The 26,558-nt window shown below is 44.3% G+C and overlaps 1 protein-coding gene across 9 annotated transcripts in view; it reads left to right on the top strand.

Annotated features, from left to right (window-relative positions):
- LOC141810375 (ELKS/Rab6-interacting/CAST family member 1-like) overlaps positions 1-26,558 on the top strand; it is a 181,759-nt gene that overhangs the window by 32,039 nt on the left and 123,162 nt on the right. For 5 of the 9 annotated variants that reach the window (XR_012600089.1, XR_012600088.1, XM_074697846.1 and 2 more), the window contains exons 5-8: positions 18,354-18,610; positions 18,695-18,866; positions 23,075-23,149; positions 24,875-25,030. Coding sequence is in view for 6 of the 9 variants with exons in the window: in XM_074697846.1 (XP_074553947.1) it covers positions 18,354-18,610; positions 18,695-18,866; positions 23,075-23,149; positions 24,875-25,030 (660 nt within the window). In the remaining 3 variants the exon portion in view is untranslated. Of the gene's footprint in view, positions 1-18,353; positions 18,611-18,694; positions 18,867-23,074; positions 23,150-24,874; positions 25,031-25,290; positions 25,384-26,558 lie in introns of all 9 variants that reach the window. The other 4 variants (XR_012600087.1, XM_074697844.1, XM_074697843.1 and 1 more) reach the window with 1 other exon arrangement.

Raw genomic sequence — 26,558 nt, 5'->3', positions numbered from 1 at the left:
TGTAATTTGTTGCTCTGGAACATGTGCAGTGACAAATAAAACCCATCAATCAATCAATCATTTAAAGGGGGAGTTTTGTTATTTTCCAGATTTTAAACATGGATATAAAGCAACATTTCTGGATGTTCATACTTAGCGTGTTCAGATTTTTAAGCTGCTACATCTTCATTTGTTGAAGAAATCCCTGAGTCTGTCTGTAAACTGGTCGAAAAAGGTCTATTCTCGATCTTCATGAGACTTGCTGAAATGATGAGGTCATCACATAAGGTTCTCGTAACTGGTTCCTGACATGTTGGAGGGGCCTCAAACACTAAGGTCTGCCTGTAATATTCTCCTGACAGGCCTACAGAGGGCTGACCAATCAGAGGGAAGAGGGAGTTGTGGAGCTGGGAGCCTTATAGAGACAGCAGCTTGGCTGAAATAGAGGCTTTCTAAAACAGAAGTGTGAAAAAAATAGTTTTTAGGGGATTAAATCATGTAAATGTGCAGTGATATATGTGCAAGTCTTCGAGTTTTTTGTTTGTTGTTATAGTGCTTATATGCTGAGGTGTTTTTTACTTAATCTCAAACTATGCACTCCTCCTCCTTTGGGAACATAGCCCGAATAAGCCCCCCCACTAGTGACGACACGAGGTACCTTTCTTTTTATTGGAGTAATCTGATAAAGCAGCTCCTCCTCTGTGATGTCAGTTAGTCACACAACCGCCACCGAGGGATACACCCACCAAGAGCTGAGTATCCCCCCTCAGATGCTGGATGCAGGGACTCTGCTCTGCTGAGCAGCTCAGCTTTACATGGTGAATTAGCAGTTAAAATACTAGTTTTAGCAGACGTCGTAATACTTGTGAGACTGTGATATTTGCATGCTTGTTCTGACATGCACTGTGAACCTGGACCACAGTAATGCGGCGGTAATAACATAGTGAGGAACTGACGGTAGAGGCGATCTTTAGACTACACTTTCAGCATGATGGATTAAACAGACAGAGAAAAGTGAAGGAGCAGGATGGAGCCCTGTTATAGAAATAGTTTATTGGTGAAGTCTGCCTATATTTCCACGTATAAACTATACATGTTACAGTACCGGTTTGACTCACCACACTGAAGCGTCCTGAGATGATCTGTGTCCAGGTGGATTTTCTTCCTCCTGAGCTGCAGAACCGTCCGGGTCTGACTCGGGTCCAATACAAAAGGACGTATCTTACACTCTGCCATTTTATTAGTGCTATCAATGCCTTACGGTGAAGTCTTGGCAAACAGCAAACTCGCTCGGTCTGCTCCATTCAATGTGACGATTTTGTAGATACTGCCATGCTGCAAAAACCGCCCCCTGGCTCTACCCCCTCCGCCCCTCTGATAGAACTGACCAATCAGAGCACAAAGGGCTGTGACGTTGCGAGGTTACTGGAGGTCATTCTCCAAACGGAGCGTTTCAATGAGATCTTCAGAATGGCCTAAAATGAGGATATTGAGAACGCTAATGTGGGGCAATGAAGGAACTAAATGACTTGTACTGAGGGCAGAAATGCTTTACAGGCATCCTAGTCTGGCATAGTGAAAAGGAGAAACAAGCATGACATGTCCCCTTTAAAGACTATTCAAAAAGCACAAAACCCCCCCTTTAATGTCTACAGTAAGGGGGTCTTGGATCAAATTTCATAGATGCAAATATTCATTTACTTATAAAAAAAAGACTTCATGCAACTATTATTTCACTCCAAAGCTATATTTTCCCATTTTTTCTCCTGGCACTCTGTAATGATGCAGTGACACTGACCTGTGGTAGCTGTAACACGCTTTAAAGTTGTTTGGCAGGTAAAGGTAGCACAGTAACCAACCAAAGTCAAACTTTGTCATCATTCAAAGTGACCCTCTCCGCTCAAGCAATGATTTGTGTTGTGTAGATTTTTTTTTCCATCTCAGACAAAACCAAAAATAACGTTTTTGATCCAGTTTTTGTAGATTTATCAGACTTAATTGAATAACGACAGGACAGCAGCAAAACTCGTCTGAACGACTTCTCCTTTAAAGCTTTGCTGATTTACAACCAACAGAGGATGGGCTGGAGCTGGACTGGGTGTGTAAATGTCTTCCACTTAGAAAACATGATGCATGATGGTCCCGGGAATGACAGTGTGCATGCTCAGCGAGGTTTCAAAAGACCATTTCATCAAAAACATCTATGATAAATAATAAAACACTGTAAAAAAAAAAAAAGAAAAAAGACACACAATCATTTTCTGCCTCGCTGTGTCTTCCTCCGTCTGTTCCCTTCAGCAGGCACCACGTCAACCCTTGAGTCATTATGAGCGCTCATGTCAGCATACTGCTCCTGTCCTAGTTAATATACATTTCTACAGCACTTTCTCTTCCAACCTGTATCACAACAAGATGATCTCCTCTAAAAATAGTTTCCACATATTAAATATCTCTGATTTGAAATGTCTTGTGTTTTTTTTATTCACACATGAGTGCTCATCCGTGACAGATGGTCCTCAAACCTGGGTGTTTATTTAGCCCGGATGGAGGGAGAGGTGAGAAAGAGATGGATAGAGGCATAGGAAGGAGGGGTAAAGTGAGGTAAATACAGGAAAAGATTGCAGGGGGGTAAAGGGCAGATGGACAGATGAAGAGGAGAAGGAGGGAGGAGGATGGTGTACCAGAAAGCAAGAAGGAGATTTGTGGAGAGATTTAACAGAGGAGGAAGGAGGAGATTTCTGCTCTGGGGTGTCTTATAAAAGTTTAACTTTAATGCAGAGAAAGAGGGATGTAGAAATACGTCTGTTTTCCTGCTGCTTACAAAGACTGAGTGCTCATCTTACAGCAGAGAGAAAAGAGATTTGAAAGTGAAAGGAAAGAGTTTCTACAAGGCTATGATTTTCTCCCTCTCTCTGACTTCTTTCTGTTTTTCTTCCTGGTATGTGTGTGTGTGTATGTGTGTGTGTGTGTGTGTGTGTGGAGGCCTGTGGTAGCCATGTCTGCCCTTATAAGGAGTGGGTTTGGGAAGAGTTAGTGAGGAATGAACAGAATTACAGTACAGTCACTCCCCCTTCTCCTTCTTCTTATGCAGCTTTTCCTTCTCCCCTCGCTGAAATCTATCCATACACCACTCCGTTTATCTCTTTATCCATGTTTCAAACAGATTTCCCTTTACAGCAGCAGTGTTTCCCCTCCTTTAAACCCACTTCTGACCCTATTGTCGCTTCTCAAACTGACTGATTAAGGTCAACATTTCTCTCCCCTCTCTGCTATTTTTTATTCATTCTTCCCCTCGTTTAATCTCTCTCCTCTCCCCCATCTTCCTCCTTTCTATCCTGACACATCTGCCCCTATTTCCTCCCTTTTTTACCATTTGATCTCAGCCCTGTTAGGAAAACAGGGGAATCTCTTTTTTACTGTATTTCCTCATCTTTATTGTGTCTTTGGTCCTCAGAGAAATAATTGTCTTAATCTGTTTGTTGTCTGATGTCTGAGTAGGCGATGCTTTCTCATTTCAAACACACACATACACTTATTTACAACACAATCACTGCCACTTCCATCATACACAGCCAGATATGTGGGGTGTGTGTGTGTGTGTGTGTGTGTGTGTGTGTGTGTGTGTGTGTGTGTGTGTGTTCTGTCTCAGCGTGTGTCTGTTTGTTTGGCAGGGAGTGACTCACCCCAAGCACATTATAAGCGAGGGATGAGATGGAGGATGATAACCCAAAGATGGTTAATATTGAAGGACAGATGAACTGTGGCCTGAGGGATGGTGGATGACGAGCGTATCAAAAAATGCCACCGTATTTATTTTGAATTTTCATGTTTTTCTTCTAAACTAGGTCATTATGATAAGGTTTGCTCATTAGACAGACAGGATCTTTACCGTAACTCAGGCATGCTCTGTTGTTATGGCCTTTGGAAAGAGTATCTGATCCGTTATATTCTACTTCCAAAGACCTAGCATATTTTCATTAACCAAGCATGACTCTTGATACATGTACCTGGAGTTTTGAAGGCAGTGAAGGTGATGCTAACAGCTCCAAAGTTGTTGAGAGCAGCCATCAGGCTTCCCCAACAGGCAGCCCTCTCAGGCTAGCACCCTCGTACAGCAAGCTAACGATGCACTTGAGGGTGAGATGGAGGTAGGCAGCAGTGTTAACAACTCAACAATGACTGTGGACATGGGCAGTGAGGAAATATGCTCCTAGGTGACATATTTCGATCTCGAGTACTAAAGTCTGGGATTTTGAAATAGATTTTCATCTTGACCCAGTTTAATTTGTATTTTGTATTTTTGATCTCATGTTTGTCCCTAAAAACTGACTCTACAGAAACATATCTATTTGTCTTTCTTCACTGAGATTACAGTCACGCTACTGTTTAACTATCCTTAAAGGGGACATATCATTCTTGTTTCTCCTTTTCACTATGCCAGACTAGGATGCCTGTAAAGCATTTCTGTCCTCAGTACAAGTCATTTAGTTCCTTCATTGCCCCACAATAGCGTTCTCAATATCCTCATTTTAGGCCATTCTGAAGATCTCGTTGAAACGCTCCGTTTCCAGAATGACCTCCAGTAACCTCGCAACGTCACAGCCCTTTGTGCTCTGATTGGTCAGTTCTATCAGAGGGGCGGAGGGGTGTAGAGCCAGGGGGCGGTTTTTGCAGCATGGCAGTATTTACAAAATCGCCACATTGAATGGAGCAGACCGAGCGAGTTTGCTGTTTGTCAAAACTTCACCGTAAGGCATTGATAGCACTAATAAAATGGCAGAGTGTAGGATACGTCCTTTTGTATTAGACCCTGTGTCAGACCCGGACGGTTCTGCAGCTCAGGAGGAAGAAAATCCACCTGGACACAGATCATCTCAGGACGCTTCTCAGTGTGGTGAGTCAAACCGGTACTGTAACATGTATAATTTATACGTTTATACTCGGCTCTTGGTGGGTGTATCCCTCGGTGGCGGTTGTGTGAGTAACTAACATCACAGAGGAGGAGCTGCTTTATCAGATTACTCCAATAAAAAGAGAGGATCCTCGTGTCGTCATGAAGGTCGAAATCTCGCGGCCAAATATCAATGACCTCTTTTCAGAGGCATCAAATCTCGTTCTAGGATGTCAGAAAAAATACAACATCTCATTTTTTGAAAATTCAGGGGGTGTAAGGTCTTGTTTTCAAATTTATTACATTATATGTAAGTATTAAATCAGGCATCAGCATGATATGTCTCCTTTAGTATTTACAGTGAAACTAAGACCCCCCCCCCAGAAATAGATCAATGAGAATCAAAGAACTGGTGTTAATTCTGCCAAATAAGTCTTTGCTTCCATACACTGAGTTAAAAATTGAAATTAAAACAATGCGAGCCTTGGCCGTTAATCCCAAACTGCTTGTTGCTGAGTTGTAGCTGTAGTTGTAAAATTGATTTCATGTTAACTAATGGCTGTTAAGAGGAGCACAGAGTTTCAGTATTTTCAATATGGTACCCAATGATGATAGACTTCAAGACCACGTCACAGAGACTATGTCCACATGTTAAACAGTCTCTGACCTGAACACATGGTTGCTTCTTAAGGTGCTTTCTGGACAGTATGAACACAGAAAAGGAAGTCTCAGTTACTATTTACAACATCTTAATACTTAAAATTTTGGAGAATAAACATTGTAAGCTGTTAGCTGAGAGACAATGAATACTGATTGTGTGGGCATATAAGAAGATCAAAAATTCAAACCATTATCTTTACGCCACTTCTTCTGCACCTGCTCTCAACATTTTGGGAATTCCTCTTCAAACAGAGGCATTCTAGTGATCATATGGTTGTTTTCTGCCTCTGGAACAGATAAACTTGTAATCGAATGCAACCATCAGCGCTAATCAGACAAAAACGCAGATGGATGCTAATGAAGCCTCTTATTGACCGCTCATTAGGAAGCTCTATTTGCATGTATTGATTTAACAACCAGAACCGGCACTTGTGTCATTTGCAATTAAGATTTAGAGAAAAAGAGTACACAAAGATTTCAGTCTGTCACAGTCCTTTTTTTTTTATTTGTATTATTCTTGCAGAGTGTGAATGCATGGATGGTTGTATGTAGCACCTGTGTTGATATTTTAGATATATTGACTGCCAAGTCTTATTTACCTCTATTACGTTTGTCTATATGAAATATGCAAGTCGGGCTAGATCAGAAGAAATAGGAGTTGATGGTACTATTGACACGTTTGTATTTAGGACCCAGAAGCAAGTAGTTGGTGATAAACAATGACCAGTCTTTATTGGCAGAAACTTAAAGGCACAGTTCAGAGCAGGGTTTGAATCCGCACACTTAGGAATGAAGGGTGAGTGTCTCTTCAGTAGAGCCACACAGGTGACATTTGGGACAAAGGCTCAGACAGTCTTTGAATGCAGGGAGTTGCGGCTTGAGCGGGGATCGAACCCGCGACCATAGGATCTCTAGACGAGCGTTCTCCTGACTGAGCCACACAGGAGACGTACAGGCAAAGGCTCACGTAGTAGAAGGCCGGCGAGGGTTCAGTAACCAGGCAGACCAGCACGGAGAAGGATTCAGGCGATACTCAGAGTCGAAGACAGGCAGGGATCAGGTACCAGGTAGACCAACACGGATCAGGACAGGCAGAACTCGGCGTCCGAGACAGAAGCAGGATCGACAGCCGGGAACTCAGGCAGACAGGTGAGTGACAAACAGAAGCTTTAGTCGATACCTTGTAGTCAGGCCGAGGGTCAGGCGTAACAGGCAGAAACTGGGACGAAACTTGTAGGCAACAGGTAAGCAGTCCGAAGACAGGTCTGAAGTTCTCAGCGTGATTGCGAAGACAGTCTGACAATGACTGTGTGTGGAGCTGGGGTTTATATAGGTGGCCTGATGGCAGCGGATGAGGTGCAGGTGTGAGCAGGAGCACAGGTGATTGGAGTCAGGCTGATTAGGCTGGAGACAGAGGCTGAGGCTGAGACCGTGACAGAACCCCCCCCTCAAGGGACGGCTCCCGACGTCCAACATATCAACAGGGGCGGGGTGGGTGGGAAGAGTACCTCAGTACTCTTCCGAGGCGGAGTCCTCACGGACATCAGGTGGAATCCCCTCCTCCTCTTCATCCTCTTCGGAATCCTCTGGTGACGGAGGATCAACAGGGGTGACAAGAGAAGGTTGCTGTGATGGGCGTCCTTGCCTCCTCAGGGACGGCTGCTCCGGGTGGTCCTCGTGGAATTGCTTAATGAGGTCTTTATCAAAGATGTCCCGGGAAGGCACCCATGACCTCTCCTCAGGACCGTATCCCTCCCAATCCACGAGGTACTGCAGGCCTCTCCCTCGCCGACGGGAACGGAGCAAACGGCAGATGGTGAAGGCAGGACCCCCGTCGATAAACCGTGGAGGAGGAGGAGGAGGAACATCAGGAGACAGGGGACTCTCATGGACAGGTTTGATCCGAGAGACATGAAAGGTGGGATGAACCCTCATGGACCGGGGAAGCGTCAACCTCACCGCCGTCGGATTGATGATTCTCTGGATGGGGAAAGGACCCACAAACTTAGGTGCAAGCTTCCTGCTCTCAACTCTAACAGGTAGGTCTCTGGTAGATAACCAAACTTTCTGACCCACCTGATAGGTTGGAGCAGGAGTCCGACGGCGGTTGGCTGAAGAGGAGTAACGGTGGACGGCCTTCTGTAGTGCAGCCCTGGCTCGGGCCCAAGTCCGACGGCAGCGTCTGGCGAAGGCAAGGGCGGACGGGCAGGAGACGTCATTGTCCAGAGCCGGAAACAACGGGGGCTGGTAGCCGTACACACACTGGAATGGGGACAAGCCGGTGGAGGACGAGACCAAGGAGTTATGGGCGTATTCGACCCATAGGAGCTGCTGGGACCAGGTGGATGGGTTCTGGGACACTGTGCACCGAAGGGCCGTCTCCATCTCCTGGTTCATCCGTTCAGTTTGCCCGTTGGACTGAGGGTGGAAGCCAGAAGATAAGCTGGCAGTTGCTCCCAGGAGACGGCAGAATTCTCTCCAGAAAGCAGATGAGAACTGAGGCCCACGGTCTGACACCACGTCCACCGGAAGGCCATGGATGCGGAAGACGTGATGGAGGACCAGTTGTGCCGTTTCCTTGGCGGACGGGAGCTTCTGCAGGGGAATGAAGTGGACCATCTTGGAAAACCGGTCTACCACAGTGAGGATGGCCGTATGTCCATCGGAGGTAGGTAGACCGGTGACGAAGTCCAAGGATATGTGGGACCATGGACGATGTGGGATGGGCAGAGGTTGGAGGAGACCGGCAGGAGCCTGACGGGAGGACTTGTGTTGACTGCAGATCTGACAGGCTTTGACGAAGTCCCGAGTGTCCTCCTCCAGCGTGGGCCACCAGAACCTCTGAAGGAGAACTTCCTGTGTACGTCGTGATCCGGGGTGACAGGTCAGGTTGGATGAGTGGGCCCACTGCAGAACCTCCGACCGTAGAGCCTCAGGAACAAAAAGACAGCGAGGGGGACAGGAACTGGGACCAGCTTGACCTTGGGTTGCAGCTTTGACTCTCTCCTCGATATCCCAAGTGAGAATGGCGACGACACAAGGAGGAGCTAGGATGGGAGCATCCCTCTCTGGGCTGTCCTCATCTCGGAGGTATTGGCGGGAAAGGGCATCCGGTTTGGTGTTGCGGGAACCAGGACGGTAGGACAGAGTGAAATTAAACCTGGAGAAAAACAGGGACCACCGGGCTTGACGGGCGTTGAGTCTCTTAGCAGTCTTGATGTATTCCAAGTTCTTGTGGTCAGTCCACACAAGAAACGGCTCCTTAGTTCCCTCCAGCCAGTGCCTCCATTCCTCCAATGCAAGCTTTACCGCCAGAAGCTCGCGGTTGCCGATGTCATAATTCCTCTCAGCGGGGGTCAGTCGACGAGAGAAAAAGGCACATGGATGGAGCTTGTGGTCTGAAGGGGAACGCTGGGATAAGACACCTCCTACTCCAACATCAGAGGCGTCTACCTCCACCAAGAACTGGAGGTCTGGATCAGGCATCTGGAGAATAGGGGCAGTGGTGAACCTCTCTTTCAGGGTACGGAAGGCAGTGTCTGCATCAGGTGACCAGAGGTAAGTTCTCTTGCTGCTTGTTAGAGCGGTGAGAGGAGCAGCGACCGTGCTGTAGTTTCGGATAAACCTGCGGTAGAAGTTGGCAAAGCCCAGGAATCTTTGGAGCTGCTTGCGGGACTCAGGAACAGGCCAGGAGGTGACAGCAGAAACTTTGGATGGCTCCATTTGGATGTGGCCCTTAGACACGATGAAGCCCAGGAAGGAGACTGTGGGAGCGTGAAACTCACACTTCTCAGCCTTGACGAAGAGTGAGTTCTCTAAAAGTCTCTGGAGAACAGACTGGACATGATGCACGTGGTCACTGAGGTTCTTGGAGAAGATGAGGATGTCGTCGAGGTACACAAAGACGAACTGGTTCAACATGTCCCGGAGAACATCGTTGACGAGTGCTTGAAAGACGGCTGGGGCATTAGTCAGTCCGAATGGCATTACGAGGTACTCATAATGTCCGATGGGTGTATTGAACGCCGTCTTCCATTCGTCTCCCTCCCTGATGCGGACGAGGTGGTAGGCGTTGCGAAGATCCAGCTTTGTGAAGACCGTAGCTCCCTGTAGTAGCTCGAAGGCAGAAGAGATGAGAGGCAGGGGGTAGCGGTTCTTCACAGTGATGTCGTTCAGCCCTCGATAATCAATACAAGGCCTCAGGGAGCGATCCTTCTTCTCCACGAAGAAGAATCCTGCACCAGCAGGTGAGGAAGAAGGACGGATGATGCCCGCAGACAGGGAATTATTAATGTAGTCCTCCATGGCCTTCCGTTCTGGTGCAGAGAGGGAATACAATCTTCCCTTGGGGGGAGTGGTGCCCGGGAGAAGGTCAATGGCACAATCATAGGGTCGATGTGGTGGCAGAGATGTGGCGTTGGCCTTGCTAAACACAGCACTGAAATCGTGATACTCAGGGGGCACCCTTGAGAGTTCAGGCTGGACCTTGGGGCAGACAGGGGGGTGCAGAGACATGGCATCTTTCAGGCAGGTGAGATGACATGCAGTTCCCCAACCACGGATGGAGCCAGTGGACCAGTCTATGACAGGGTTATGTCGTCGAAGCCAGGGGTAGCCGAGGACCAGCGGCATGTCAGGATGCTCGAGGACGTGAAACTGGATAGTCTCTTTATGGTTGCCTGAGATGAGCATGGTAACAGGAGCTGTCTGATGAGTGATAAGTCCCATCAGATGGCCATCCAGAGCTTTGGCTGGAATTGGTTGATGGAGAGGAACCAGACTCAGTCCAAGTTGCTCTACGACTCTCTTGCTGATGAGACTGGAGTCTGAACCAGAGTCGATGAGGGTGGCCAGGGTCTGGGGTCCGTCAGGCAGGAGCAGGCGTGCAGAAGGGGAAGGACGAAGAACCTGAGGAGTCTGGAGGGAAGAGCTCACTCGTATCTCCTCTCTTACGAGTGAGCCCTGTCTTTTAACGGGCAGTCTTTTACAAAGTGTCCTTGCCCACCACAATACAAGCAGAGCTGCGAGGAGATCCGTCGTCCTCTTTCAGCAGGGGTAAGGGAGGTGCGACCCAGCTGCATAGGTTCGGGGTCCCCTGCCATCATAGAGGAAGACTGTCGGAGTAGATTCTTGGGTTGCGGACTGGAAGTGGGCAGATGAGTCGGTGTCTGACTCTTTGCTCCTCTTCTGGCCCTGATGCGGAGGTCAATCCGAGTGGCAAGGTCAATGATGCCGTCCAGGGATGAAGGGAGTTCATACGGGACCAGTCCATCTTTAATGTAGTCTGCCAATCCATGAACAAAGGCATCAATCTGGGCCTGAGAGTTCCACCCACTGCGGCTGGCTTGGGTGCGGAAGTCGATAGAGTAGTCTGCCACTGACCGTCGACCCTGTTGGTGCCTCAGGAGACCTGCCGCTACCCCGGCTCTGTCTGGATTCTGGCCAAACACCTTCCGAAGTTCAGTGGTGAAGGTGAGGAAACTGGAACAGGCAGGAGAGTGACGATCCCACTCAGCAGTTCCCCAAAGCCTTGCACGCCCCGTCAGATGATTGATGGTAAAGGCTACCTTGGCAGCTTCAGAGGAGAACGTGCGAGGCTGGAGAGCGAAGAGCAGGGTGCAGTTTGTAATGAAGGCAGTGCAGGTCTCCGGATCTCCATCATAACGTTCAGGAGATCCCACTTGTGGTTCAGGAGTGTCCGGCAGGGCAGGTGGTTGAGTGATCGGCGCAGGATCTGAAGCTGGTGGTGGAGCATGAAGTCGTGAAGCAAGCTCAGTAACTGTCCGGGTGAGGGTATCCACAGCACCCTGAAGGTGGCTGACAGAAGTGGTGATCAACCCTTCCTGATGAGCCAACACTTCTTCAACTCTTTCCAATCTGTCCATTGCCGAGGGTGTGCTACTCGCTGGGTCCATCTTCGGGTCAGACTGTACTGACACGTTTGTATTTAGGACCCAGAAGCAAGTAGTTGGTGATAAACAATGACCAGTCTTTATTGGCAGAAACTTAAAGGCACAGTTCAGAGCAGGGTTTGAATCCGCACACTTAGGAATGAAGGGTGAGTGTCTCTTCAGTAGAGCCACACAGGTGACATTTGGGACAAAGGCTCAGACAGTCTTTGAATGCAGGGAGTTGCGGCTTGAGCGGGGATCGAACCCGCGACCATAGGATCTCTAGACGAGCGTTCTCCTGACTGAGCCACACAGGAGACGTACAGGCAAAGGCTCACGTAGTAGAAGGCCGGCGAGGGTTCAGTAACCAGGCAGACCAGCACGGAGAAGGATTCAGGCGATACTCAGAGTCGAAGACAGGCAGGGATCAGGTACCAGGTAGACCAACACGGATCAGGACAGGCAGAACTCGGCGTCCGAGACAGAAGCAGGATCGACAGCCGGGAACTCAGGCAGACAGGTGAGTGACAAACAGAAGCTTTAGTCGATACCTTGTAGTCAGGCCGAGGGTCAGGCGTAACAGGCAGAAACTGGGACGAAACTTGTAGGCAACAGGTAAGCAGTCCGAAGACAGGTCTGAAGTTCTCAGCGTGATTGCGAAGACAGTCTGACAATGACTGTGTGTGGAGCTGGGGTTTATATAGGTGGCCTGATGGCAGCGGATGAGGTGCAGGTGTGAGCAGGAGCACAGGTGATTGGAGTCAGGCTGATTAGGCTGGAGACAGAGGCTGAGGCTGAGACCGTGACAACTATGTATTAACAAAGGAATGACATATAGTGAAACAGTACATAATATTTACACTGTAGTTCTATGAATGGCCATTTTATTTCAGACAAAAAATACTTCAATCTCAATTCATACAAAAATGCAAAAAAAACACAAAAGACAGACTGACTTTTGTCACAAAAATTCTTGGTAAACAGAACCAAAACCTACGTCTGGGTTGGCATTGAGTCAAGGGAAAGTAGTGATGACGAGGAATGAAGTTTATGGGGGAAGTGAGTGTTGCAGGGGCCGTAGTGAAGGTGAATGGGGTATGAGTTTGTCAGGCTACAAAGAGCCCCCTACCAGCCTGGCAGGAGGGGAGCAGCTCTCCACCGATCAGTCTTTTCCTTTGGTCCGACAGGCTCCTTTCAGCTCGCCTTCAATGGAATTACAACCCTGGCCTATAGAACAGGACCAGAGTTCCAATATTCTTAATGTACATTATTAAATTATATCTCTCTACTAAGTGTGCACATAAATTCACAAATGGCACCAGTGGCATTATTAATTCATATCTATGTATCTACATATTCTTACAATAAGAAACATAAATACATTTCACATTCATAACCAATTAAACAACATGGCTACACTATCAAGCATAGATAAGACATTGAATACATTCAATTCATGTTAAAGTGTACAAAAAAGACTTAATAATTTATCTTTGCAGGCATCAATGCACTAAAAGTATAAATACACCTTTTCATTAAGTCAACTTTAAATACACAAACAACATCAAATTACCATCATGATTGTTTTATGCAAACAATTAATCATTTTTGGTCTACCAAGGCACTTCATATGTAAGTTGTTTTAGAACAGCAGGCATAATATTCACACACGTGCAATATAACCAAGTCCTTTTGAAATGAATGGAGGTGGCTAGGCTAACGCTAGCATCACAAACCATTATGGTTGTCCATAAACACTAACGCGACTCATTTTCCTCAACAATCGGCCACGGTAGAGGGCTCTCATAAGTCATTGAGTACAAAGCACTTAGTGTCATTCTTGAGTTCAATGAGAATAAGAGAGAAATAAGTTTGGAAACGGACCTGCAGCTCTGTTTGGACATACTCTCCGTACCCTGCTTCCCGACTCTTTTCAACTGGCGCGCTAGACCAAATATTAGCACCCGGTTGGCCGCGCCAACCCATGTGACCGTGTGAGGTCACCACAGACCACGACATTGATTGGTCAACATGCCCATGTCATCCCGCGAGATCACAGGAAACACTGCAAGATTTCAAGATGAGAGATATATATTTAGAAGGCAAAGATATGGTTTTATTATCTGGGTTACATGTACATTTAAATGCTTATCAAGTGCATGAATTTGTTTGTTCTAAACATTATGCACCTTTCCAATCAGCCATGAAGTTTGAAACTGTTATAATTGCAAGGTTTAACTGTGACAGCTCAGCGTCATCATCCCAGACACCTTGTTGAATTCTCTTCAACATCATTTATTTTACCACAATTCATCATGACCCAGGTGTGTTTTTCTTTCTCGTAAAGTTATCATATGGATGAAAAAACAACATGCAAACTGTGAAAGAATTCTCAGGGGAAGAAGTTTGAAACTGGATTTTCTGCTTGTATTTGTCTTGAGCTCCTGGACATGTTTATGCCGTCACTCGTGTTATGAGTGAATACAGAAGCATGGTTCTTCAGGCACGTGTGTTTGCATTCCTCTGATTCAATTTGGGACCCACCTTCTCCCCCCTCCTGAACAGGAAGTGCATGATAGGGTCAAAGGTGAAGCAGCCAATGAAGATTCAGCAGAAACTGAGAAAGAGGAAATGTATGAGCTCTCTCCATCTCTATCTATTCCTCTGTATCTCTACTTTTTATTCTTCTGACACAGTAAGCGCTCAGTCAGTTCTCACAAACTTCCCTCGCTGCTCTTCTTATCTGCCTCTCTGTTTTTGTTTCCTCCTGCTTGCTTCCTTTTTAAAATTCACTCCCTCTTTTCCTTCCCTCCCTCTCGTGGTCTGGCATTTCTCTGCTCCACATTCCAGCTGTTTGTGTGTGTGTATGTGCGTGTACTGCAAGCTTTATTGACACAGTCCTGTGTGTATGTGTGTAAAACTGAGTGATGCTGAATTCTTTCATGTAACCCTCTGAAGTTGTGTGTGTATGAACCAGCATGTGAGCATATTCACCTTTCCCTCATGCAGAAGAACATGTTACAATTCTCTGAGCAATACTTAAGCGGGTTGTGCGTGTTTGAGTGTGTGTGTGTGTGACAGAAAGTGTGTGTACTGTACTTCCTGACGATTATAGGACATAATGATGGATGTTGGCATGCGTGTGCATTTTTCTAAAGCATAAATAACATGCAGAGCACACTTGACATGTTAGTGTAATGAGCATGGATTGCTTGTTGATGCATTTCTCTCTATTGCTGCTCTTTTCTGTTTACTATGATTTAACCATTATGGCAAATTCTTTTTCTTACTTATTAGCCATTTAATTTTTTTTTTTTTTTTTTCTCCAAACCAATTAGTTGTTGGTTGCGATACACCTTAAAGGGATAGTTCAGTGTTTTTGAAGTGGGGTTGTATGAGCTCTATGTGACCACTAAGGACATTAGATACAGTAGAAAGGTGTCTCCTCTCCCTCAGTAAGACACAAACTGTAATCGATGGTGACGAGGAAATAGACGCTAACAGGGACAGACGGTACCAAATTCAAAGGCTATTTTCTCTGCCTACAAGAACTAACATCAAAAAGTAATACCACAGTTTAAGAGTACGCTACATAAAATATTTTTTAAGTGCATTAAGTCTTCGGAAATATAAATATTTATCTGGACCTAACTAACTGGTCATGTATCCTTCCGCGCTCGTGCGCTCCGTCCCCCCTCCTCCTTTCAGCTGTTGGGAATGCAAACAAGCTATGCTTCGGGCGCCGGTTGTAGCCTCGTTTAAGTTTGATCAAGTATCGTAATTCTTTTGTTTGTACTCTAAGGATTGTGAGGCAGCGTAGGAAATTCAAAATGAGTGACTATGACAGCGACGATGAAGTTCCATTCACTTTGGAACCAAAAGGATACCTGTATGAACCTAGCTACACAGAAAAGGAGCTGCTACAGATGGAGACTGAAAGGAATACAGAGGAAACATCCACGGACACTGGACATCAAGATAGAGTCGAAAATACTCAGTGGTGTAAATCTCTGAGCTGTGACTCAATGCCCATGGAAAAACTAAACTAAGAGACCTTACATAAAACATATTATAGTTTGCATTAGCGACATTCATCGCAAAAACTGATATTATGGCAAGCATTTACGTCTTATTGTGAGTGAAAAAAAATGTCTTTTTAGACTTAGTATGAACCACATTCACCTGACAGGTTAAGAAAATAATGAAAAGAGAGAAAAATCTGGTGTTTGTGGACCAGTGTGGCCTGCAGACTTTGTGATCAAGGGTTTAAAAAAGGGCTGAATTTTGTCTGTTTTCAGAGTGATTTCCTAACTTGAGAGTAACAGTGATTTAAATATTTAGTCAAAGGACTAGGACATTAGTTACTGTGCTACTGATGTACTGATAAAAGTAAAGACAGAAGGAAAAAATGGACATAAATGTTCATAATCTTCTCACAATAACAAGGTTTTAGCTTTTTAGTCACTCTTTATTCTCTCTGTTCATGATATAATTAAGTGTCAGAAAGTAGTCTTTAAACAAAAATAATTTTAATCATTGAAAAAGTTACAAAACTTTTTGCACAACTAACACTTTAACTCTGCATTATGCATAGTGCCAAACATCAGAGATTTCAGTCAAATTCCTGCCTGATTTCTTCATACGGGCGGATCAGCGTTTGCATGTCTGAGAGAGGAATCACTGTTGGCATGGAGACAGAGGGATTAAACCACAAAGGGAATATTAAGGAGAGGAAGACGATGCTTCTTCTTCTTCTTCTTCTTCAGGAAAGTCCTATAAATGTCAGTCAGCCTTCATTATGTTTGTGTGAGGAGTTATTATCTGAGTCAGCCAACAAACCCACTCACCCACACAAGAATACACACGGTGCAAGAATAAGGGGAAAGAGGATCACATATGAAGACTTTTGATGTTGTTCTCTATGTTTGTATTAAGAAATTTTCACATAATGATATAGAATCTGTAAGTGTGGTTAGGGTGTTTGTATTATAGATTGAGAAATGTTTTGGTTTCCATCTGAGTTATAAAAAAGGGAGAAAGGGACAACAACATGGTCGAAACAAGCTGCATCATAATAAGATTTCAACAGTGATAAGTTTTCTGTACTTCCTGCATCACAAATGATGGATCTGACCTCCATTCAACAAACAAGCAATTGATGTATTAAGAGCCGCTGAAGTGGCTTCTCGTTGCAGCAGCTCCTTCTTCCCTATCCATTTTTTCTACCTTTTTCTTCTTATCAATTTTTGGTATTTTTTGCATTTGGTGTGCCTCTTATGGCTCATTTGTTGGCCATGGAGTGCCTTTTTTTAAAATTTTTGTTCCCGTGTTTGTCTGGGGATCCTACATGCGACCATGGTCATCTTGTTTACACACGTGATCAGCTCTAAGCAGCTTGTAGCATGTTAATGCTAACTGGTGCTGGGCCAGATGTTCCCCGCCAACTGTGAAGAAGGAGGCAAGGATGACGTGCTGGAACTGCGGTGCAAGCTAAGAAAAGATGATATCGACCTGTCCTTCCAGCCATCATTGTGGGCAATGTGAGATCTATCTCCAATCAGATGGACAAGCTAGCTGTGCTCGCCCAGCATCGAAGGAGAGGAGCATCGTGCTATTTCACAGACATGACTAATGCGGCTAACACCAGACACCAACACCACATTGGAACAGGACAAAGGAGGGAGAGACTGATCAAACTTGGGAAGAAGGCCAGCCCAGTCCTGGTCTGCCCTCTGAACCCCGTGGAGGTAGAGGTTGACAGGAGAATGATGGTGAAGCTGTTGTCTCTGATAGACAACATGTGCCACCCCTTTCAGAAAACTTTTTACCTATTGCATATTTTTTAGGTTACTCTTACTGTATTTGTATATATATTTTTTATTTTAGTCCTGTGATTGGCTGGCAACCAGTCTAGGGTGTACCCCGCCTCTAGCCCAATGACAGCTAGGATAGGCTCCAGCCAACCACGACCCTGAACAGGATAAGCAGTAAAGGAATGAAAATATTCTTATTGTGATGTTTTTCACTTCACACGTTCTTGTTTGCTGCTGCAACTCTGTAAGTTTCCCTGTTGTGGGACAAATAAAGGAGTAACTTAACTTATCTTCTCTCCTTCTCATCTGTCTGTTTTGGTCTACTTAAATCTTTGTCATTCTCATGTCAGTGTGTATTAAGTTACCAACTGCGACAGATTCACATCCTTTCCTTCGTCACCTTTCTTTGTTTCTCCCTTTTTTTTTCTTTTTCTACTTCCTGTTCCTAACCTGTGTTATTTCCATCCCTGTAAATGCTCTCTGACTCATGTAGCGGTGACCTCGCTGTTGTTCAGGTTACGTGTGACGCATTTTTAAGAACCCTGGGACATCATAGTGACAACACACACGCACACACACACACTCACACGCTCAAACTCTTCTTTTGTCTGAGTCAGGGGGAAGTCAGGTCATGTTGTCCTCAGCTGTGCTGGTTGTGGTACATACCTGCCGACACACTTTTAAAACACTCTCACGGGCTCAGGATGAAATACACCTACTGTATGCTGCCTTAGTCAGCCAGCCACTCACACCACAACATTGCTAATATTAGTCTACACCTATTTTGCGTGTTGACCGAAGTTCACACACCTCAGACAGGTTATGCAAAGCCTCTCTGGGCTTTACAGGTACCGATTTAAATCTTTATTTTACAACAGCTGTCTGTTTTTGTCATCAGGGGCCAAGATTTGTTGAAAGTGTCAGTTATTTTCTGGTCTTTATTTTAGCCCTCTACATGGGCCATGAGTTTGCAAAACTTAGCAACTGGTACAATGATGGCTAAAACAAATTTGCTAGTCAATGACTACATCAGACCTCTGAAGATGTTTTACAGTCCAGTTGTGAATGAAGCAGGCTCACAGAAACACTCTGATGTCTTTCATCTCTTTCTCTCTTCAGCATCTTCAGTGCTCCATCCAGGCTCTACAGGATGAACTCCGAATCCAGCGAGACCTCAACCAGCTCTTTCAGTCCGATTACTCAGAGTCTGGTATCTTCGGAAACCAGCCAATCGCCCCTCAGGATATGACAGAGGAGAACTTCCTGCGTCTGCACGGCGAGTATGAGCGGCAGATCAAGGAGCTCTTCCTCTTGAGGAAGACCCTGGAAGAGATGGAGCTGAGGATTGATACACAGAAACACACATTAACTGCCAGGTAATTTAAAATCATCATCTCTGGCAACTCCTACTGACTATTTTAATGTGCAGAGTTGCTGAAAGCTTGCTTTTTTTCCAACAGGGATGAATCTATAAAGAAGTTGCTGGAAATGCTGCAGAGTAAAGGCCTGTCAGCAAGGGCAACTGAGGAAGACCATGAAAGAACGAGGCGATTGGCCGATGCAGAAATGACCATCCACCAGCTGGAGGGTCTGCTGGAGCAGAAAGACAAGGAGATGCTTCAACTCAGAGAGGTGTGTGTGTGTGTATCCAGGCATTCCCATGTGTGTGTATGTGGTTACAGCCAGATGTGAGTGTGTGCAAATCAAACCGTGTCATATTCAGGCACGGAGCTTGGCTCCTGCTTTGCCTCATAACTCAGTTTTAATACAACACAGAAACTTAAAGTACACACACACAAATCCACAGGAGGGTACACTTTATCCTTCATGTCCACTCTCCTGCACAATTTGTCTCCTACCTTACATCTTTCTCAGCTGTTTGAACTCTTATTCATAGCATTCTATTTATCATACACCTCCCTCTAGTGGCGAAATGTTGTTAATAAATAAACATTTATTTTTGTATCAAAATGTTACAGTGCAAAATGCACCAATCACAGACTAATTTTTCAAATCAAACTGAAAAACCTTGGGAAAACTTGAAAATCATCTTAGTCATTGATTTATTTTCCAAAATGTCATAAATTTATTGAAAGTCAACAAAAATATCAGGGATATAAAAAAATTAACCCTGACAATGAGTCCTGAGCCCTAGCAGTGCAGCAAGCAGAAGATCAGTGCTGATGAGGAATTGATGTTTTTTTGTTTTTTTTTAAAATCTGTTCCAAAATATGTTTTCAGAATTTAAGGAGGTAGGATTTTGTTAGAGATTTTGAAGCACAAATCCACACGCAGTCATGTTTTAGATAATTATATTTGTATTGAACTTTGTGTTGACATGTTAAGATTCACCACAGATGTTACAGCTACACTAAAAAAAATAAATTTAAAAAACCCCAAATGATCTCAATTCAGCCTTTTATAATCAGCTCCAAATGCACCACAGGCCACAGCTGTTTGGGAGAAACACACACAGACACACAGACACACACACACTCACCAGAGCCAGTGATGCATTAGCTAATGTTTTACAGGCACATCACAGACAGACAGAGTTATGAAGCAGAATGAAACAAAATTAGGAAACAGGGAGCGATTAACCGTTACACAGCTGGATTAAGACGAGAGCATGTGGAGGGAAGATACAGTTCGAGGTAAAATGTAGATACAGTACATCTGTGATGTGTTTGCATGAACCCTTTTGGTCTGCTGACACTTTTTTTTTAAGATATTAATTCCTCTAATTAACAGAGCCACAACTTCCTGCAGCTAAAAAGCAAACACTGAGGATGATTTAGTAATGCCTCATGTGAGAATGGTCATGAAATGCTGCAGTGAGCAACTTGTGATAAGAGTGTGTTTTTTGTCATAATTAAGGCTAATTAATAATCAAGTGTGAAAGGCAATCGTTCACTCCAGTTACACAAAACCTAATAATAATGTAAAAGCCATCAGAGAAATATGAATTGCTATTTTCTTTTTGCAACGGAATGGTTAGTAAGTAAGCAACAGTAACATTGCGTCATTGAGTGTTAGATTGAGTGGAGGGTAAAGGGTGACCAGTCAGAAACCAACAGTGCCTTATGTACGACAGCCCAGTAAATTGGAAAGAGCGGAATAATATCTGAATAAAAGGACAAAGAGATTAACTAACATGGATTTAATTATACAAACATTTTGTGCTAGGTTCTGTAGTTTCTGTAGTAGAGTGTGGGTTAACCTTGCTAGCCGCTGTCTTTACCAGTTTGTGGCCTCCAAAGCTGGCTTCATGTAGCTGTTAGCTTCATTCTGCACCCTGACATACTACTGCATTAAATCTTAAAAATTGAGTCTTCTAAAGGATTATTGATAAAAACATTTGGGTGGGATCAGGATCGCTTTGACCTCAGATCAGTGGTATCCTGATCTTGATTAGAGGGAGACAGAAAGTCAGGAATGAGATGTGATCAATCTTTTAATGTCTGACAAATGAAATGATATTTTCACTCTCATATCGTCACTTTGGGCATGTTTTATGCTTTGCCTATAAATTTCTGAACTACTTTGTTGAGATACGGCAATAAAAGAAGCCCAGTCCAGGTAGCAACCCTTTGCTGCATGACTCCCTCCTCTCTGTGTTGCCACATTTCCTGTCTCTCTTAAGCTGTCCCATTACGGAAGGATAAAACGCCAAAAAGAAAAAAAACCCAAACAATTTTTGAAAATTGACAAAAAAAAAGGAGAGGGGGAAAAGTTGGTTAGATATGGGTTTCAAATCTGGATCATTTACCTCCAGATAAAATCTACCACAGTGTTACTGTGACCTACTAAGTTAAGAGAAATTAGCTCAGAGCTGGAACAGTGGTGCTGCTAACAGTGGTTAGCGCTGTTGTCTCACAGCGTGAAGGTCCCCTTGCCTTTCTGCTTTCTCCCTGTGAATGCATGGGTTCTCTCCAGTTTATTACCTTTCCCTTCACAGTCCATAGTTAATTGGTGACTCTAATATACTGCGAGTGTTTGAATGGTTGCTTGTTCTAAATGTTAGCCCTGTGATGGGCTGGCAACCATTCCTTGAGCTCAATGGCAGAATAGGCTCCCCATGAACCCCCATGACCCCAAAATGGAAAAAGCAGAGAATGGATGGTCATTTTTCTATTGAAGATTGTACAGGACCCCTTCTGTTTTTTAGTTTTAGCTCTAAAGGCTTTTGATCAAAGAGGACAGGAAAGTGGATAGAGCAGGAAACAGGGTGAGAGTAGGGAGTGACATGCAGAGAAGAGGCTGCCGGCTGGATCTGAACTTGGGCCACTTCCCCAAGGGCTAGCTTTATGGAGTGCCACCTAGAACTGCCAGACCATGCCTGCACCCTGTATGGCCTCTTCTCTAGAAACAAAAAATTAAATATAAATGAGTGTCTTTCAGACAGGTTAAACAATGAACAGACCACTCTTGTCTTCTCCTCAGTGTGTCTCAGCAGTAGTGGCATTCACTGGTGGTCACTCTTGATGAAACAGGTGTAGAAATTTCCTCGGTATTGGGTTTGTATTCTATAATAGACTTGACTCATCTGTTCCTCTGTCATAATTTAGTAAGGACTCATTGTGTCTTATCTCACTCAGTTGTGATGATGACATTTCAAACTTAGTATGGTCTTAATTCATTTCTGTACTTAATGCTGCATCACTACAAAGTTCCCCTTGGAATCCCAAAGAATGAATTAACAACAAAGAAATCACCTCTAAAAGAATACTTAAGTGTGTGTGTTTTTTATTTGGTATGTATGACTATTAGTGTCCACAGCATTCAAACCAACCCCTCAAGCCATGGCACCCGACTCCCCCTTCCTCCCCACATGTGTGTGTTTTTGTGCTCCTTCCCTCATTGCATTAGCCGTCTTTGTGAGAGTGTGTATCCTCCAAAGAAAAGCAGCGATGCGTTCACTGCCCTCTGCTTTCATTCCCTCCCTCTCTGCCCATCTCGTCTTACCCCTATTGTACCTTTACATATATAAATACACTCCTCCTTCTGTCTGTTCTGCTTTTTCTGGACCCTTCATTTGACCAGGGAGTTCTGAAGTGGCAACAACATCCAGATGGAGGAGAATTAGATGCAGATTTTTCAGAAACATTTTATTGTCTTATGAACTTTACCTCATTAAGCAGTTGGAGGAGAAATCTGTGTCTGTATTTTTGACAGTTTAGAGACGGAAGAAGACACATTTTTTTGTCTGGAGTCGGATTGTTAGCTTCACTTAAGATTTTTTTGATTATTTCTTTAATAATCAAACTAAAAAATTAATTTCAGGGTTGGAGATCTGACCTTTATATAGTTCAGAGTGTCTGTAGCATTTCCTTACAGTCTGAAGAATGTGGGATGGACGCATCGACCCAAGAAGGCTAAAAGCCAGCAGCTCCTCTGCAAGAGGGAAACACCTTATCCCTGCCTCCCCCTCCATCCCAATTTCCCCTTCTTTCCCCGTTTCTCCTTCCATCCCTGTCCCACCTCCTTTCCACGTGTCTCCCCCTTTCCAACCCTCACGTCTGTCCCCTTCTCCCTCCTTTCCAGCACCCTCCCCTCGTTCCCACCGCCATTCACACCGCCCTCCTGTCCCCCCTTCCCCCTGTCCTCCTCACCATCCTTCTTTCCTCATTGCCTCATCCGTCCATCCTTCCCTCCAGCACTCTCCGTCCTTCCCTGCTCCCGCTCCGCGGCCCACGCCTGTCATCCAACCCTCCCTCCATCCCTGTCCTCCTGTCGCTGTAGCCTCCTCTCCAGGCTCACGACCTTCTCCTCCTTCTCTCCACCCGTCTGTGTCTCTCTCTGTGCCTCCTGCTGACCATCGCGGTGTTTGTGTCCCTCAGGAGCTGCACAGGAGATATGAAGCAGCTCCAGAATCAACCAAGACAAAGGCCCTGCAGACAGTCATCGAAATGAAGGTAAGGTGTCAAAATCAGAAAAGATGTTTTTTATCTTATACTGACAGCCCTGGAAAATTTTGATTATAATACTTTTCAGCCTCGGCCTGTTTTGTTTTGGTTGCTCCTTTAGTGATATAGAGACGCTCAGCTTGTGTTACTTTTCGCACAGCTTTGAAAACTTCCAAGGCTAGCTGTTAGTGTTCAGTTGGCCCCCAGTTTAGCTATATTAGCATATATTTTTTAATGTTTCAGCTTGCCTTCTCAAAAGTCTTTATGTCATGTGTCCACATAGTTGTGGTTAACCTGCTTTCTTAAAGATGCTATGAGGAGGCTCTGTTTTAATTGCACTCCCACCTTGTGGCTCGGGGTCTCCGCATACTCTTGTAAATTACTTTTAGCGAGGCGTGTGTTTGTTTTGGAATTAAATGAAGAACAGATTGAAACATTTTTTTTTTGTTTAAGCCGACTTTTTACTGGATACAGCGTGCTGAGGTAAGGTATTTATCTGTACAGTTACGTAGCGCTGCGGTTTGAAACGTGACATCAAGCAAACGTCATAGCAGCCGGCTACATGTAGTGGCGTCGTCAGCCCGGTGTTCCGACGTATCTGTTGGCTAACGTGACGACAAGGAAACACTGTCGGTTTGTAAGTAGTTTAGTAGCTGTTTATATTTAGCCCGGTGCGCTAAGACATGTCTGTAACGTGTAACGTTAGTAAATCCTGGTTATGTCCTGCCAGTCATCTACCAATCAGAGCTAACGTAACCTCACTCTTCATTTTATTGATAGACTCTCAAGTTTTAACAGACCACTGCAGAATAACTGCTGACTGTGGGTTGGAATGAACATTAGCACAAACAGCTTAGCCCCAGTGTTATAGAGTGATACTCTGTGTGATACACCTGTGTTATAGAGTGATACTCTGTGTGATACACCTGTGTTATAGAGTGTCACTCTCCTGTTTATCTTCTGCTCTTCTGTCCTTTTTCTGTCTGACAGTTAGGCTCCAGTGTCCACCATCACCACAAAATTAATCACAGAAATCATTTTCAGCAGAGAAAAACACAGATCTCTCTTCTTACTACTAAACTTTGTCAGCAGTTTACCAGACTTGGTGTTGTCTTAGAGACCTAGACGTGCCTTAAATAAATCCGGTCCTGTTCAACCAGATCAGGAAGCAAAGAAGAAGCAATTTAAAATAACCTGTAACTTGTATTATTAGTGTTGATAATCTCATTTTAAGGTGTGGATTATGATCAGGCATATATCTAGAAGGGAGACTTTTTCAAGATCACTTTCAAACTCCTTAAAGCCCCTTTAAATTGTAAATATGAGCATAGGGGATTTACAACTTATCTATTAGACATTCAAAACCATAAACAAACTTACAACATACAGTGCTCCCTCTAGTGGAGATATGTCCTCTTAATTTTAAAGATGTATTCAGAATGTTTCCTTTCAGTCCAGTTTACTTTTGTTTTCACTTACTTTAGACATTGTTTCTACTCACAAAACATTTGATATATTCTTATTCCCAAAAGATGAAGCTGTAATTTTTACTTGCCTTGCATTCGTTGTGTTTCATTTTCTGCTGCACCTTTGTATTGTTGAGCTTGCTCGGCTCAGTGATCAGAAACCAATGAGAGACTTTTAATTTTTGATGAAATTTTCTGCTAAGGTCCACTGAATCTAAATGGACCTGGTCTTGCCTCTAAAAACTTAAGTGTGTTGATGTCCTTCCAGGACGCGAAGATCAGCTCAATGGAGCGCGGCATGAGAGAGCTGGAAGAGGAGGTGAAGATGCTTAAGTCCAATGGAGCTCTGAGCAGCGAGGAGAGGGAGGAGGAGCTCAAGCAGATGGAGGTCTATAGATCCCACTCCAAGTTTATGAAGAACAAGGTGACACACCGAGATACACACACTCCTTGTCTGCTTGTCAAATCATTTTTCTTTTGATTGTTCTGGAAGGTTGTATAACTTTGCTTGCTGTGACATAATTTTTTTTATCCTTGACGGATTTAGCTTTTGTGTCGACACAAAGATGGTTACTGTTTGACTCCTTCTCATTAAACAAAGAGTGCGATGTACGCTGTTAAAGCACTCACGAAACATGGCGTCTGGTTTGTTGTGGTCTTGGTGACGCCTTCCTCTCCTGTCAGGTTGAGCAGCTGAAGGAAGAGCTCTCTCAAAGCCAATCAGAGAAGGAGGAGCTAAAGCAACGAGCCACTGAGCTTCAGGAGGAGGTGTCTTCAGTAAGAGACACACCTCTGTGTCCGTTTGCGCTATCCTCTTTCTTTCTTTCTTGACCTCACGCTCTTTCTGTCTCACAGGTTGGCTGAGGGCTTCTGCATGAGTAGATTTACAGTAGAGTCTCAGAATAGACTTGTGTATGGTGACTGCATGAAAAAGCTATAACTCTCTACTGCCAGTCAAAAATATGTACAAGGTGAAACAGCAACATGGTTAATTTTGTTGTTTAAAGTCTGTTTGTCATTTTCACTTCAGACAGTCTTTCCTGAGACTCAAACCAGTCAGAAGTGGCTGAAGATCCCTGGAGTCATTACATTACTGTCTAGATCAGTATGCCTGAATGTGTTCACAATATAAAATACAGTACTTAAGGTTAGGAGTTCCAATTTTTTTAGCCTGTGACCCCCAAAAAAGTGGTGCCAGAGCTCCCTGCTGTGGAAATACAGGATCCAGAATCCAAAAACAGACAAAGTCCTGAACCATTGCTGTAGGATACAACAAGACAGGACGTACTAAGATACACAATACCATGGTGTGTTGTACTGTACCAAATTATACAGAATGTTTTGGTATGGTATGTGAAATAGCCTTACCACACCATATGATGTTGTGCCAAATTGTACAGTAGGGTTGTAAGCCTTAATTTGCAAAGCTATGATTCAGTACGATGGTAGTGCTTTAAGATGCGCTAAGCTAGGATTCGATAAAAATAGGATACAGTAAACATTACATTACAATACAGGGTGTCCGCGGGGTCTTAAAAAGTATTTAAAGTTGATAAATCAGTTGTGGGAAAATTAAGGCCCTTAAAAAGTATTGAAAAGTCTTAACCGTAATGTCATGAGGTATTCAATTTTCAAAAACTAACCTGACACGCCAGACAGACAGTTCCATATATCCACCATGGAAATAGTCCATCATGTTCGAAAACGTTTTCAGGGTCTGAACCTTCAAAAATAACCGCACCTGGTGTTTGGACGATCATTCTGCTCGTCACACTCATCACAGTGTGTGTTTGTTTTGGAACAAATTTTCTTTGTTCAAATCAACTTTTTACTGGATACAACGCAACGAGAGTAGGTATTTATCAATACAGTTACGGAGCGCTGTTGTTTAAAACGTGACAACAAGAAAAAGTTGTCATTTTGTGAGGCGTGGGCTATATGTAGCACTAGCA

Source organism: Halichoeres trimaculatus, unplaced genomic scaffold (assembly GCF_033239565.1).
Source record: "Halichoeres trimaculatus isolate MK-OKI-2021-1 unplaced genomic scaffold, fHalTri1.1 fHalTri1_scaffold_21, whole genome shotgun sequence".
NCBI classification, from domain to species: domain Eukaryota; kingdom Metazoa; phylum Chordata; class Actinopteri; order Labriformes; family Labridae; genus Halichoeres; species Halichoeres trimaculatus.
This window is presented reverse-complemented; position numbering and strand designations above follow the sequence as displayed.